General features: G+C 44.7%; 1 protein-coding gene across 3 annotated transcripts in view; it reads right to left on the bottom strand.

Moving 5' to 3' along the window:
• Nucleotides 1–200: 200 nt before the first annotated feature.
• Nucleotides 201–16,583, bottom strand: part of LOC140206732 (NACHT, LRR and PYD domains-containing protein 3-like) — a 35,934-nt gene continuing 19,551 nt past the window's right edge. For all 3 annotated transcript variants that reach the window (XM_072274924.1, XM_072274926.1, XM_072274925.1), the window contains 7 exons: nucleotides 16,107–16,273; nucleotides 14,064–14,235; nucleotides 13,896–13,961; nucleotides 7,415–9,152; nucleotides 6,228–6,314; nucleotides 1,742–1,909; nucleotides 201–1,577 (listed from right to left, as the gene is read on the bottom strand). In XM_072274924.1, the coding sequence (XP_072131025.1) occupies nucleotides 1,490–1,577; nucleotides 1,742–1,909; nucleotides 6,228–6,314; nucleotides 7,415–9,152; nucleotides 13,896–13,961; nucleotides 14,064–14,235; nucleotides 16,107–16,273 (2,486 nt within the window). In that variant the 3' untranslated portion in view covers nucleotides 201–1,489. The remainder of the gene's footprint in view (nucleotides 1,578–1,741; nucleotides 1,910–6,227; nucleotides 6,315–7,414; nucleotides 9,153–13,895; nucleotides 13,962–14,063; nucleotides 14,236–16,106; nucleotides 16,274–16,583) is intronic.

The raw sequence follows: 16,583 nt of genomic DNA, 5'->3' as shown, positions 1-16,583 counted from the left end.
TAAACTGTGTGCGGAGGCCAGGACAGCGCGGGGGCAGAATCAATAAGCCAGGATAGGGGTTGGGTGGAGACGAGATCCTAGGCACCCAAACTCTGCAAGTTCGCCCTCCCTCACCCTGGAGCTGTGACGCTGTTTCATCAGTGACCCGCTGCTGCAGTGCACAGGGTGCGGGGCCAGCAGAAAACTCAAGTCTGACACCAAAACAGGAAGTTGCAGCGGTTTACTGATTTTATCATGACCAATGTAAATTAAACAATGTGTAAGCTGCTAACCGGCAGGAATAAATAAGCTGCACCCAATTCACTCACAGTCACACACATTTAACAGACCGGCGACAACGGGTGACCAGTTGAATAATCAATCCCGTTTCTCACCGTCACTCTGCATCGGGGAACCGATTATTATGATTATGAAGACACGTAGTCCTCTTTTGTTGTCATTTAGTAATGCATGCATTAAGAAATGATACATTAGTTCCTCCGATGTGATATCAAAAAACACAGGACAAACCAAGACTGAAAAAACGGACAAAACCACATAATTATAACACATAATTACAAACAGTGTAACAATACCATAAGTTGATGAAGAAGTCCGTGAGCACAGTAAAGTTCAAAGCTTCTCAAATGTCCCAAATCTCACGCAGATGGGAGAAGGAAGAAAAGCTCTCCGTGCCATGCCGACCACAATCTGAGTCTGAGTCATCCGAAAACTTCGAGCTCTGATCAGCTCTGCGACACCGAGAACTGAGCGCCATCTTTGTCCGAAAGATTCCACCTCCTTCTCGGTCGCCAAAAGCAGGCAAGGCCGTGGATTTTGAGGCCTACTCTCGGAAAGATTCCCGACGACACAGTAATGACAACAGCAGATGGGCGTTTCAGAAATGTAGCCAAATGTTCCTTTGTGCTTTCACGTCCATTCTCCATCAAATCAGAATTGTCCACGGCCCCTATTTAACAGATACGACATCATTTTTCACCGGAGAACTGCGCACGCACAGGCGCGCTGCTATCTTCTCCTCCCGTATGATTATAAAATCACAGTTCGGGGCCGAGTCAGAGATCCCTGCAAATCCAGGTTTACTGCCGAGGGATTTGTCTATTTAACATTATTATATCAACCAGACTGCTGAATTCACCTTACTCTGCAAAGGGAGCAAAACGATTCTCTCCCAGGATAATCCCATCCCGGGTCAACAGTGTCCTTGACTGAGCCCCTGAATCCGGGCTCTTCCTGTCTGTGTAAATCTCCGTCGCCCCACTTGGGGGAGCTCTCGAACCCGGACACGCGCCGGAAGCAGCAGCGCTCTGCAGGAGGCGGAATTATGTCACTACGGGACCTCTTCGGACAAAACAGATCACGAAACTGGAGCGAGTTCCGGTAGAACCGTTGGGAATTACACCTGGAGTGTGGCCATTAAAGGAGAGGGCAAGGAAATAGGCCAAAATGTCCCCATTCAGCGGGCGGGGTTTTTCGGACATTCAGATGTTCAAGGATCAACTCTCAGTCCGGGTCTGGTTTCCTGCAGAGACTCCAGTTCCATTCTCCCGTTCTCACTGAAGGGATTCCAGTCCAGCCTGAAACAGATGGAAGAATAAAGATGGAATAAACAGATTACACAACAGTGTCAGTAACAGTAGACTGGGGTTAATGTTTCAACAACACTCACAGACAAATATCACCAGAAAACCCACGGATCCACTGATATTTTATCACATTGCACATTAATATAAACACTCACCCGATCTGCTCCAGAGTCGGGTGGGTCAGTATGAGGCGGTGAAGAGCGGGGACAGATCGGTCTGTGAGCAAGTTTGATCCCAGGTACAGCTCCGTCAGTGATGGGTTCGCACTGAGAGCGAAGAAGAGATCCTCGGCATCAGAATCTGTGAGACCTACATCCCACAGCCTGGAGAGGAGAGAGAGTGAGGGGGAAGGACACAGAGAGAAAGGAGACAGTAAAAATCCCCAGTGTTTATCAGTAAGGCAATTACTGATCACATTTTTCCCCTTCGGCAGTTGAAATGGGCACGACTGCGCAAGCGTGTGTAAGTCGGACCGTGAGGCAGCTTAAGTGTTTAAAAGCGAGAAGATTAACGAAGCGGGCGACGTTGTAGAGGGTGACGGAGTAGAAGGAGACTTCATTCCAAGTGAGGTAAGGCCGGGTAAGTTCCTTAAATTAATTTAATTACCTTAAGAGTAGGTAATAGAGGCAGCAGTTAGGACAGTTGAGTGCTCCATTTTCAGTACGTGGGAAGTCAGGGCGAGCACAATTGTCGCTGATGACGACACCTATGAAAGGTGCATCAAGCTGCAGCTCCTGACAAACAGAGTTAGGCAGCTGGAGCTGGATGAACTTCGGATCATTCGGAAGGCAGAGGCAGAAATAGAGAGGAGTTACAGGGAGATAGTCACCCCTAAGAGTCAGGAGACAGGTAGCTGGGTGACTGTCAGGAGAGGGAAGGGGAAGAGACAGAAAGAGCAGAGCACCTCTGTGGCCGTTCCCATCAATAATAAGTACATCATTTTGGATACTGTTGATGGGGACGGCCTACCAGGGACAAGTTGCAGTGGTTGCGTCTCTGGCACCGAGACGGGACCCTCAGCTCAGAAGGGAAGAAGGGAAAAGAGGAGAGCAGTTGTGATAGGGGATTCGATAGTTGGGGGACAGATAGGAGCTTCTGTGGGAGAGGTCTAGAATCTCGGATGGTCTGTTGTCTCCCTGGTGCCAGGGTCCGCGATATCTCGGATCGAGTTCTCAGTATTCTCAAGAGGGAGGGTGAGCAGCCGGATGTTGTGGTCCATGTAGGGACCTATAACGTGGGTAGGAAGAGTCAGGAGCTCCTGAAAGGCGAGTTTAGGAAGTTAGGTGCCAAGTTGAAGGACAGGAGCTCCAGGATAGCCATCTCAGGATTGCTACCAGTGCCAAGTGCAGGCCAGTTTAGAAATAGTAAGATAGCGCAGATCAACACTTTGGTTCAAGACATGGTGCAGGAGGAAGGCTTCAGATTTGTAGATAATTGGGCAGTTTTCCAGGGAAGGTGGGACCACTTCCGGCGGGACGGTTTACATCTGAACTGGAGGGGGACAAATATTCTCGCAGGTAGGTTTGCTAGAGAGGCTCCAGTGGATTTAAACTAGATACGGGGGCGGGGTGGGGGCGGAAGACGAGGGGAACCAGAATGTGGGAACAGACGTAGGGGAGAAGGAAGAAAAAAAAGAGATAATAAAGTTGTTTGCACCGTTAGTGATAAACAGAGAGTTAGAGGCGGAAAGTTCCTTAAATGCATTTATTTTAATGCTAGGAGCATTGTAAGAAAGGTGGATGAGCTTAGAGCATGGATTGATTCCTGGAAGTATGATGTTGTAGCTATTAGTGAAACATGGTTGCAGGAGGGGTGTGATTGGCAACTAAATATTCCTGGATTCCTTTGCTTCAGATGTGATAGGATCGGATGGACAAGAGGAGGAGGTGTTGCATTGCTTGTCAGAGAAAATATTACAGCGGTGCTCTGGCAGGATAGATTGAAGGGCTCGTTTAGGGAGGCTATTTGGGTGGAATTGAAGAACGGGAAAGGTGTAGTAACACTTATAGGGATGTATCGTAGACCACCAAATGGGGAGCGAGAATTGGAGGAACAAATTTGTAAGGAGATAGTAGATATTTGTAATAAGCACAAGGTTGTGATTGTGGGAGCTTTTAATTTTCCACACATAGACTGGGAAGCCTATACTGCAAAAGGGCTGGATGGTTTGGAGTTTGTAAAATGTGTGCAGGATAATTTTTTTTTTGCGGCGATACATGGAGGTACCAACTAGAGCAGGGGCAGTGTTGGATTTCCTATTAGGGAATGAGATAGGTCAGGTGACGGAGGTTTGTTTTGGGAAGCACTTCGGGTCCAATGATCACAATGCCATTAGTTTCAATATAATTATGGAAAAGGATCGGCCTGGACCCAGGGTTGAGATTTTTGATTGGAGAAAGGCTAACTGCAAGGAGATGCGAAAGGATTTAGAAGGAGTGGATTGGGACAATTTGTTTTTATGGCAAGATGTAATAGAGAAATGGAGGTCATTTAAAGGGGAAATTTGGAGAGTACAGGATCTTCATGTTCCTGTTGGGTTGAGAGGAAAGGTTAAAAGTTTGAGAGAGCCATGGTTTTCAAGGGATATTGGAAACTTGGTTCGGAATAAGAGAGATATCTGCAAGAAATATAGGCAGCATGGAGTAAATGAGGTGCTCGAGGAATATAAGGAATGTAAAAAGAATCTTAAGAAAGAAATTAGAAAAGCTAAAAGTATATACGAGGTTGCTTTGGCAAGTAATGTGAAAATAAATCCAAAGGGTTTCTACAGTTATATTAATAGCAAACGGATAGTGAGGGATAAAATTGGTCCCTGAGAGAACCACAGTGGACAGCTATGTGTGGAGCCAGAAGAGATTGGGGAGATTTTAAACAATTTCTTTTCTTCGGTATTCACTAAGGAGAAGACTATTGAATTATGTAAGGGAATCAGATGGGGAAGTTATGGAAACTATGATGATTAAAGAAGAGCTAGTACTGCCGATTTTGAGTAATATAAAAGTGGATAAGTCTCCAGGTCCTGACAGGATATTCCCCAGAACCTTGCGGGAAGTTCGTGTGAAATAACAGGGGCTCTGACAGAAATATTTCAAATGTCATTAGAAATGGGGAGGGTGCCGGAGGATTGGCGTATTACTCATGTTGTTCCGTTGTTTAAAAAGGGTTCTAAGAGGAAATCTAGCAATTATCAGCCTGTGACTTTGCCGTCAGTGGTGGGTAAATTGATGGAAAGTATTCTTAGAGATGGTATGTATAATTATCTGAATAGACCAAGTCTGATTAGGTACAGTTAACATGGATTTGTACGTGGAATGCCAAGTTTAACAAATCTTATTGAATTTTTTGAAGAGGTTACTAGGAAAGCTGACGAGGTTAAAGCGGTGGATGCTATCTATATGGACTTCAGTAAGGCCTTTGACACGGTTCCACACGGAAGGTTAGTTAGGAATTTTCAATCGTTAGGTATTAATATTGAAATAGTTAAATGGATTCAGCGTTGGCTGGATGGGAGACACCAGAGAGTAGTGGTGGATGACTTTTTCTCAGATTGGAGGCCGGTGACTAGTGGTGTGCCTCAGGGATCTGTACTGGGTCCAATGCTGTTTGTCATATACATTAATGATCTGGATGATGGGGTGGTAAATTGGATTGGTAAGTATGCAGATGATACTAAGATAGGTGGAGTTGTGGATAATGAAATAGGTTTTCAAAGTTGCAGAGAGATTTAGGCCAGTTAGTAGAGTGGCCTGAAAGATGGCAGATGGAGTTTAATGCTGATACATGTGAGGTGCTACATTTTGGTAGGACTAATCAAAATAGGACGTACATGAAAAATGTTAGGGCATTGAAGAATGCAGTAGAACAGAGGGATCAAGGAATAATGGTGCATAGTTCCCTGAGGGTGGAATCTCATGTGGATAGGGTGGTGAAGAAAGCTTTTGGTATGCTGCCTTTATAAATCAGAGCATTGAGTATAGGAGTTGTGATGTAATGCAAAATTGTACAACGCATTGGTAAGGCCAAATATGGAGGATTGTGTACAGTTCTGGTCACCGAATTATAGGAAATATGTCAACAAAATAGAAAGAGTACAGAGAAGATTTATAAGAATATTACCTGGGTTTCATCATCTAAGTTACAGAGAAAGGTTGAACAAGTTGAGTCTTTATTCTTTGGAGCGTAGGAGGTTGCGGGGGGAGGGCGGGACTTGACAGAGGTATTTTAAATTATGAGAGGGATAGATGAAGTTCACGTGGATAGGCTTTTTCCATTGAGAGTAGGGGAGATTCAAACAAAAGGACATGAGTTAAGATTTAAAGGGCAAAAATTCAGGGGTTACATGAGGAGCAACTTCTTTACTCAGATAGTGGTAGCTGTGTGGAACGAGCTTCCAGCAGAAGTGGTTGAGGCAGGTTCAATATTGTCATTTAAAGTTAAATTGGATAGCTATATGTAGAGCAAAGGAATGGAGGGGTATGGGCAGAGTGGAGGTTGGTGGAACTAGGTGAGAGTAAGCGTTCGGCACAGACTAGAAGGGCGAGATGGCCTGTTTCCGTGCTGTAATTGTTATATGGATATATTAATGTTCAGTGTCAGACACCCAGTGACTGTAAACACAATCTCCCACAGTCTGGTACTTACCACAGTTTCTGTATTTTACACTCCGGGTTCCTCAGAGCCGCAGACACCAGTTTCACTCCTGAATCTCCCAGTTTATTCTCCCCAAGTCTAAACACAACCAGACAAATTGACGAACAAAGTGATTCAAACCGTGGGTCTGAAGGAATTTCTCTCACTTGGATATTTCAGGAATGATTAAACCCTTCAGTGTAGCACTGATTGGAGTTCCCATCACTGTCAATGTCCCTCACTGCCCAGCTCCACGGTAGTCACTGAATGCCAGTAATTTTGTCTGTCGGTGAGACCCTGTAAACTCCACATATTCTGTCCCATTCCCCGATGGTCAGAAAATTGTTACTGACGAGTGAGTGTCGGAAGAGGCAGGGTTGGATGGCAGAAAGTCCTACAGTGAGGAGAGTTGTGGGTGGAGATTGTCCATGGGAGTTTGTGGAAGTCAGATCCCAGGAGGACGAGGTGGGGAGAGAGATCCCACAGGGGGAAAGGGATGAGAAAGAGAGATCCCCAAAGGAGGAAGGGAGATGGGGAAGAGAGACCCTACAGGACGAAGTGTATGTGGAAGAGAGATCCCACAGGAGGATACAGATGGGAAAATAAAATCCCACAAGACAGGAGGCAGAAATAGATTGCACAAGAGGGGTGGGTCTGAACAGAGTCCCACAATCGGGAGAGGAGAGGAGCCGACTGTGCTGAGCAAAGCCACAGATTTCGACTGATGGTGATAGTCACACACGGGGAATGTCAGGGGAGGACAATCTCACAATGGTATTCTTCCCTTCTCATTGGGGCAGTCTGCTGACGGTCTCTTGTCCCTCACTGGGAAGTGGGTGTGAATCTCCGACCCACCTGCTGCAGTCAGTGTCGGTCTGGGTGTCAGTAACAGTGAGAAGGAATATTGTCAATGGATGTGTCACAGGCAGCGAGAAACACGGCCATTCCTGTAATTTACTACCATTAAACCAGTGGCCGTTGTTCACTGATCTGATGAACTCTCCAACATCCCTTCACAAGGAACCACAGAACCCTCCTGGCCTTGGGGAATTGCTGACCAATTCCCCCCGCCCCCCCGCCCCATCATTTCACACTGTTCTTCACGATCTGATTTACTACAGTTTTACCAAAATCCCTTGACATTGAAACAACACAATTGGACAGTTTCACAGATCTGAGTGAGAGTTAAATTAAGTTACCTCAAATCCTGGCACTTGTGCAGCCCGGGTCCCAGCCGCTGGATTCCTTCACACTGAATGTGGCAGCACTCCAGGTCGAGCTGTTTTATTGTATCACAGAGTCCGATGGCACGAGACAGGACTGCACAGTCAATCGGGGTCAGTGTCATTCCACGGAATGAAAGTCTTTCTACAGATCCCAGTGAAGCCTGAGCCAGCCCACGATTCTGAGACTCAAACAGGTAATTCAATGTGTTCAGGAGGCTCCTTTTACCAGCATCACTCCTCATGTCTCCACTCTGGCGTTTAACCTCCTCCTTCACCCAGTCAATCACCCGGCAGGTTGTTTCATGAGGAAATGGACCCACAAACTCCTCCAGGCCCCGAGCTGTCATTGGGGAGGAGAGACCAGCAACAAAACGGAGAAATACCTCAAATCGCCCATCTGTCGTGTTGTGGGCTTCAGTGAGGAATTTCAGGATATCCTCGGGATGTGGATTCAGGAATTGTGCGACTGCAGCTATAAACTCTTGGATGGTGAGGTGTGGGAATGTGTACACCACACACCGGGCAGAATCCTCTCTCTCCAAAAGCTCCATCAGGAACCCGGACAGGAACTGGGAAGGATGCAGATTGTACTTGATCAAATCTCCATCTGTGAACACAATCTTCTTCTCGGACACTCCTGTGAAGGCCATCTGACCAACCCTGAGTAACACATCACGGGGGTTCTCAATCTCACGGTTGTGGTTTTTCAGGATGTTGTAAATATAGTAGGAATATAGTTGGGTGGTGGTCTTGGGAACTCGCTGCGGGTCCCTGACTCTTTGTGTGAAGAAGGGGCCCAGTGCCAGAGCGAGGATCCAGCAGTAGGAGGGGTTGTAGCTCATGGTGTACAGGATCTCGTTCTCCTCCACGTGTTTGAAAACAGCTGCTGCCACCGTCTGATCTTCAAAATGCCGGATAAAATATTCCTTCCGTTCCTCACCAACAAATCCCAGGATTTCAGCCCAGACACTGATCTCCGCATTTTCCAATAATTGTAAAGCAGTGGGTCGGGTTGTCACCAGCACTGAACACCCTGGGAGCAGCTTGTGCTGGATTAAATTGTACACAATGTCAGACACTTCACACCACCACTCGGGATCTGGGCACTGGTGCTTGGGTTCTGTATCTCTCCGACTGTCAGCAAAATCGATTCTGTGTTTGAATTCATCTAGACCATCGAATATAAACAGTAATCCCTTTGGGTTCTTCCAGACCTCTCTCAGGAATTCCCCAAAGTAAGGATACTGATCCAGAATCAGTTCCCTCAGGTTTATTCTGCAATTAATCGTGTTTAACTCCCTGAATTTGAAACTGAAGACAAACTGGAATTGTCGATATATTTCCCCCGTGCTCCAGTCATAAACGATCTTTTGTACCATTGTCGTTTTCCCAATTCCCGGGATTCCGGCCACTGCTGCTGAACTCCCAGATTTCGATTTCCTCCGGGAAAAGCTGCTCTGAAACAACTGATCAGTCCGGATTTTTTCCAGCTCTCCGCGAAGGTGTTTCTTTCTCCATTTTTCATGGGTTCGGCCTGTCGCCAGCAGTTCATGTTCCACCAGTCTCCGATCTCGAACAGTAGAAATGACCGTGAGCTCAGCGTATCGATCAACCAGCTGGTAAATCTTCACCTTCTCCCTAATCAGGATCGTGTTCACTCTCAGTGTTTCTGTTTGTGCCCGCAGAGTCTCTTTGTGTTTCGCTTGAACGTCTTCCAAGGGGAAAGAGATATGAACCAGAAAATATCAGACTTCCACCATCTAATATTCAGCGAACAGTGAAGGTGGAAGTTCCTACCGCTATTTCGTTATAATCTTCCTGCCCACATAAAGACACATGTGATTTTCCTGTCCAGAGACTCTTCCTGACACCCAATGATTTTTGACAGATCATCAATAATGACTCCACAATCTCTTTCATAACAGCCCCTTACTGATGGGCCACTCTGGCGTCCTGGTGGCCTCATCCTTTGTTTTTCACTGCCCTGAACTTGTTTGAAAATTTCACACCAGGTCCTCAGCTCTCAGCAATGTCCTCTGACCCAACACCAGTCATCCTTCTGCATTGGAATCACACAGTAATATTTTGAATTAACAACTTTAATTCCCATTCATAGACAATTTCTGCTCATCACTACCTCTCAGTCAACCTGCTTCATCGCAAAAGTCCACATGAAACCTTTACTCCTTCAGCTCAGCCATTCTGCCTCTTCACCCTTCCAAATATCCAATGATAGCCCTTGATCTGAACTATAATATCCATTTCCTAAAGCTCTTCAACCTTTTTCCAGAATCGTCTTTATTGTTGTATTTGTTATCCGGGGTATTGTACAGATAAATTAGGGATAAAACGTGAACAAAATATGCATAGATTCCTTGAGAAAATCCATGTTGAATATGCCGGGCAACTGTTGTCACTAGTTCACTGGGAAAGTTTCCTGTTCCACTGCAAAAAGAGATGGAATCAAACGAGTTTGTGAGTTGTGAGGAATTTTGGCTGCAGAGTGTGTTCAATTTATTTCTTTGGCCAATAAGCTGGTCTACCGTTGGGATATATTGCAATGTTACAAATAATAATGAATAAACAGGAAAAGAAGCCGTCTTACATGTAAGGGGGTTTCGACTTTTATGTTACTGCGGAGGCTAATTAAAACTGCGTCTTTGTTATCTTAATCTGGGGAATGCGGCTTTGTTGTGTTAAACGCTGAGAAAGTTTGCGTTAGCAGCTTGTTTTGGTTTAGAGGGTGCTATTAACCAATTGGGATAGTTGTTATGGTTTTGGTTTATTTGAAGATACTGTATGCGGGGGTTTTGGGGCAGAAGGCGGGAGAGCGAGACAGAGGATGGACCAGGTGCTGTGAGTCCGCTAACGGGGTCGGACCCGGAGACGGAGACGGACTCGTGTGGAGCGTCTGGTCGACCACCGTTGTTGGTCCCAGGTGGCCGGTCGAGGTGGTCCGAGGGGGTCGCAGGGTGAAGGGTGAAGAAGAAGGTCCTTGAGCTCCAACTGTTTGTGCACCAAGAGATTGAACTTTGATAAGTGTGGCGCCTTTTATTTTCCTTTTATATTTTAGTCTCTTTTAATTATATAGTTCCAGTAATAAACTGTATAACATTTAATTGCATCTGGTGTATTGTCTGTTATTTGGGCGGGGTGGGGTAAATCACACAGCATCCACACAAACAAATTACTCAGTTTGCCAAAGCAGAGGCTGTTTCCCTAAACGACAGCGAACGAGCGACCCTGAGGGTGGCCGGGGGGCTACATACAGATTGGAAAAAAAAAATAGTGACAGTTGAAACTATGAAGCAAGTGCAGATTATAAGCGTCTATTTTACCCCGTCAATCAGCTTAACAGGACTGTGGTCAACCATGATACGGTTGATAAAGGGATGTGAAAAATTGAAGACGTTAGGAAGTGAATGTATTTATATGGACACTGGGAATCTGAGAGGTGGCGAATATTGAATTGGATTACTTCACTTGGGCACTGATTTAATTGGATCACGGCGCTTTTTTATTCCCCTTTTGATTTCTATCTTTGAAACTGTGCCTGGATCGATAATATTAGTTTTAACATGTTTACCAACAAGTTAGATTTCCAACTCTTGTCCATTAACGTAATAAGCAATACATGTAAGTTCAAGTAACAAATCTGAGCCAACATCTCAATCAAAACACTTACATTTTGAAGAGAATGTTCAGCTATTTAACCATGAAGTGAAAGCCAACTTACACATGAACTTTGTGCCTTCCTTGCAGAAAGAGTGCAACCACTTTGATTCAGATATAGCACACACCTTATCAGGAGATACAGGAGTAGATAAGCTACACAGAGCTGTTACAAATGAGAGTGCCGTCGTAGAAGTGGATTCCAACTTTCCTAAAAATGAATCTGAATTGCCTTACATTAACAGATTGAAGAGGATATAACGTTTAAAGTGTGTCAAGGAGATATCCTGCAGTTAAAGTATTTTAAATATGGATAATGTAGCTAAGCTTCATAGCAGTTATGGAAAGGAGAACAGATGGATTGGACATAGATATCCTGAAGTTGAAGGATTATTTTGATTGTATACCACAGCGCTGATTGAAGGTAATTCTTCACCCATTAAACCGGAGTCATTCAAAAGTGAGTAGTGGGACTTTGGGGCCAATGTGCCCCCTTAGGTGCCAAAGGAATAAATTGTAAGGAAAATTTAACATCAAGGTTTATCAGTGGTTTAACTGATAAAAGGTGGTATTCTCAGATACTGAGAGTAAAAAACAAAGAAAATGTTCTGACAAGAGTAGAGTATAAATACTGGAAATGAGTTCTAAGACCAGTCTGGGAGTGAATGACAATCGTTAAGAAAAAAGCAAAAGGCTTTTGTGAATACATCAAAGGCAAGAGAGGTTCAGTGTATCAAGACACTGCCAAGGGTATGTGGGTCATCAGTGTATGAGGAAACCTCCAGGGCTGTTTGGAGGCGTTCGACCAAGTACCGGGTCACTTTCAGAATTGCATGGTGCTTCACAGTGTATTATGATCTAGCCAGGTGTTTCTTCAGATTTCCCCATCATCAACACCCTGCCAGAGGTATATGCAATCAATGGTTCTAATGTGGATTAAATGAAGTATATTTTAATACTCGTGCTTATTGTGCTGCGTGGGAGTTGGGCTGAAGGAACGGATTCATTATTTTTTAGAGATACAGTACAGTAGCAACCACTTCCAGCCATGCGCTCACACTGCCCAACTAAACCGATGTGACCAAATAACCTATTGATCTGTACATCTGGACTTGGACTGATTGAAGACAGTCAGCATGGCTTCGTGGGTAATAGGCCATGTCTAGCCAATCTTATAGAGTTCTTTGAGGAAGTTACCCGGAACGTTGATAAAGACCAGATAGTGGATGTTGTCTATATAGTCTTTAGTAAGGTATATGACAAGATCCCACATGGGAGTTTTGTCAAGAAGGTTTAGTGCTCGGCATTCAAGATGAGGTTGTAAATTGGACTCAACACTGGCTGACTGATGGTTGCCTGTTTGACTGGAGACAAGTGACACGTACTGCAGGGTCGGGGTTGGGTCCATTGTTGTTTGTCATTATATCAAAGATCTCGATTATAATGTAGCTCACTGGATCAGCACATTTGAGATGATATCAATATTGTGGGTGTACTCGACAACGAGGAATCCTATCGTGACTCGCAGCTGGATCTGGAACTTCAGGAAAAATGGCTGAAAATCACAAATACAAATTAATGCAGACAAGCGCGAGGGTCCGACACAGTGAATGGTAGGACACTGAGGAATGTGGTAGAATAAAAAGATCTGGGAATACAGGTCCATAATTCATTGAAAATGGCGTCACAGGTAGACAGGGTAATAAAGAAAGCTTTTGGCATATTATTCTTCATAAATCAAAGTACTGAGTACAGGAGATGGGATGTTTTGTTGAAGTTGTGTGAGACATTGTTGAGGTCTAGTTATGATGACCTACAGGAAAGATGGAAATAAGGTTGAAAGAGTACAGAGAACATTTTGCACGGACGTTGCCATATCTGGAAGACCTGAATTATAACGAAAGTTTGAATGGATTGGGATTGTGATCCTTGGAACGCGGAAAATTGAGAGGAGCTTTGATAGAGGTATATAAATTTATGGGGGGTATAAATCGGCAAAATGTAAGCTAGCATGTTCGACTGACAATATGTGGGACTACAACGAGAGGCCATGGTGAACTTTTTAAAGGGAATATATTGGGAAAATCCTTCACTCAGATGTTTGTCATTGTGTGAAACAAGCTGCCAGCACAAGTGACGCATGTAAGCTCGACTTCAACGTTTAAGAGAAGTTTGGATAAGTACATCGATGGAGGTCAGTGGGAGTAGGCCTGATGCTGTGCAGTACTTTTCTATGACTCCAGCTTCAGAATGTGGGAAGAAACTGGAGCATCCAGAAGAAACCCGCACGGCCACAAGAGACAGTACAATCTCCTTACGGACTGGAAGCGGGAATTGAACCTAGATCACTGATGCTGAAAAACTGTACGCTCACCGCAACTCTAGCATGTCGTCCTAACCGTGGAAGAACTTCTCGACTCTTCCACTCTCAGACAATCTGGGGCTATCTGCTGTGTCAGCAGCCAGCATTGTTGGAATTCACAACACATCAGCAGACTGCCAGCAATGTCTGTGTTTCTTGGGCAGCAGGACCTTGCTGGATGTAAATGCCTAGGTGACTCTTACGCATACTGAACTGAGTTATTTGCACAACATGTCAGGAATGGTCTGAAGTGTAGCTTCAACTCAGAATACCAATTGACTGATAGTGATTTCCAGTCATGACCACCCCTTTCCACAAACACTGACAGCTGGGCTCCTAGTTTCAGCAATCTGTGAACAATTGCTGTTCAGCTTCATTTCTGTCAAGTAATCAGTTTCAATCATTTATTTCATCACTCACCCCTCAGCTGCGATGGTAACTCACAAAAGCCTCGGCTGACATTCATGTGTTCATATGGATCAGGACCTGTTGACATCGAAAAACTTTCATGGAATTGGGTGCCAAGTGCATTGTTAAATATGGAAAGTTTCAATCTGATTTAGGGCAGAGTGTGTTATTTCACTGTACCGAGTTCCTGGATTTCCATCAGTATTTTGTCCAACTTTGGTAACTCCTTCCTCATTTCCACAAAGGATTCCCACATCACCCTCTGGGCCTGGGCGCCTTTTTCCATCACCAGACTGAGGAAGAGTTTGGAACTCTCTTCCTGGTTTCTCCTCTCAACGAGCTTCGTGACTTCCTGTGAATAACAACAGTGAAGATCAGACGGAGAGACACAGAACGATGAGGAAAATATCTGCTCATTGATCGGACATTCAAATAGTCTCTTTGCCCAAGGACACCGGGGCAACCACTGGTCTGTCTCCTGATCCATTCTGCAAATCTATGGGTTCATACAATGGAACCAAAACACGAACTAAAGGTAATAACAAGTTAATATTATTGTTGCAGAGTGAAGTAATCTCCTTTGCACATTCCTTTATAATGCCTGTGGACCTGTGACATGTTTTTTTTTGGTGATGGCAATGTGAGATAGACGTTTGCCATTAACCCGTAGACTATGCCTCGTAACAACTCTACTGCTGCTGCACAATGCATTGTCTCATGGACAAAGAGCTTCGCGGCGCTCTCCGGTCTGGTTCTGTCTCTTTCAGTATGATGAAAGTGACATGACATGGATGTGATCAGTGAGAACATTTCTTACCCACAAGCACTCGGGGTGATGACCTCTATTGGCAGATACCACAGTTGAAAAGTTGACTATGTTTGATTATATTGGATTGTGTCTTGACTAGTCTCTGGGACAACTCGGCAAATTCCTACTGTTCTAAAGGATCCTCCCAGGTGACCAGGCTGATGTGTCCTGATCTAAAGTGAATCCTTTGAGTTAGTTATCAGGTTCTATATGATGAGTACATTCGTACTGTCCTGGAAAAATGGAGCTGGTGAGACAGCAAAGAAAACTTCAGCAACTCTACAGTTCACACTTTTCTATATTACGAATATTGCAAAGCCTTTCACTTGCAAGTTGTTATTTTTGAACCGACCTGGTGTATGTGTGGTGCTGTGGGGGAATTCGGCAAACTGGAGTCTCTAGTGTACACATCCGCCACGGTCATTGCTAATTCGAACTTGGGGCCAGATTGAAGTGGCAGGGAATGGGCCCGAAAGCGAAGAATTAGCCAATGTTTTGTCGATTTCAGTGCCAGACCAGATCGAAAACTTTCTGATGTTGCAGCTGCGAGGGGCAAGCCGGTGTTTAGTTCACTGATTCTCGAAATTTACTCACATCTGCGGGTCTGGTCTGGGATCAAGGACCGGCTGCAACAGTGAATCTGGCTTGGGTGACTGTGAACTCACTTTCCACTTTGGTGTTCTCTGCAGTTCATATTCTGGGTAATAATTGTTTACTTTTAATGTTCGGATGATCTATTTTGTTTTTCAAACATTGGGTGTTTGGCAGTCTCTGTTATGTGAGTTTTTTTAAAGAATACGTCCTATCGTGTTTCTTCAATGTCTGTAAGAAAGCGAATCTCAAGGTGGTATACTGTATACATACTTTGATAATGAGCGTTGTTTGAAGCTATGAAATGTTGAAGATAATTTGAGCAACACATGATAGGAAAGATTTAGGGCGACTTGGCCAATTTTCCTGCTGTGTGATTCTAATGCGAGGACCACGACACATTACCGAAATTCCAGGCACCTGGCTTCGTACGGGAGTGATGTGACCATATCGATGTCGTGGCCAGGTGTCTTTCCACACATGGCAGCAGGGAACTGGACATCTACATCGTCCATGAGGAGAAATGAAATTAATCCGAATGTGACCAAAGATCTTCATGGGTATTTTAATCGGGTTTTTATTTCTGCTGCTGATTCACTGAATCGCATTTCTCTCACCAGTGTGTTAAGTTCAGCATGTTTGTACTGATGAATTAAGTTTGAAACTGCAGTTAGCCCTGATGCAAATGTTTTGGACCCAATTTGTTCAGTGATCAATATCATCACTGCAGTGTAGAGAAACAAGAGGATGAGCTAGACTGACTGTTGTCTCTCATCCCTCTTTTCACCAAAATGAACTGTATCCCAACCATTTTTCCCACTCACCTCGTGTTCCCGTTTGCTGAATTGTCCTTCCTGTCTCAAAGTCAAGCTGAGTCCTTCTACCCGCTCCTCAATCGCAGGTTTCAGTCTCTCTCGGTAGAAAATGGTCATGTTGCGCAGTTGATAATCTTCACACTGTGTCAGGAGATCTGAGATCGTAGAATTGGGATCTGGGAATCGAAATATAAAAACACTGTACAGTACTCTGCAACGTGGAGTGGAGTGCGAGTTGGTAAATCTGACGGAGAGAAAAGTATATTGGAAAAGAGCGTGCACCGCAGGAGGGGCGTGGGATCCATGGCAGAGATGGCGGGAGGGAAGTGAGACAGGTAGCAGAATAGAAGTGCCTGGGGTCGGCTGTAGTAAGGGTACGGATACATCCAGCCCTAAGAACCGAGGCAAGGTAATTTGGTTCCAAACAATTGGCTTATTGATCATTACTAATGTCTCTCTGGTGTTCTTTCCCTACACTTTTCCAAA

The sequence above is a fragment of the Mobula birostris genome, chromosome 13 (genome assembly GCF_030028105.1).
Source record: "Mobula birostris isolate sMobBir1 chromosome 13, sMobBir1.hap1, whole genome shotgun sequence".
Classification (NCBI taxonomy): domain Eukaryota; kingdom Metazoa; phylum Chordata; class Chondrichthyes; order Myliobatiformes; family Myliobatidae; genus Mobula; species Mobula birostris.
This window is presented reverse-complemented; position numbering and strand designations above follow the sequence as displayed.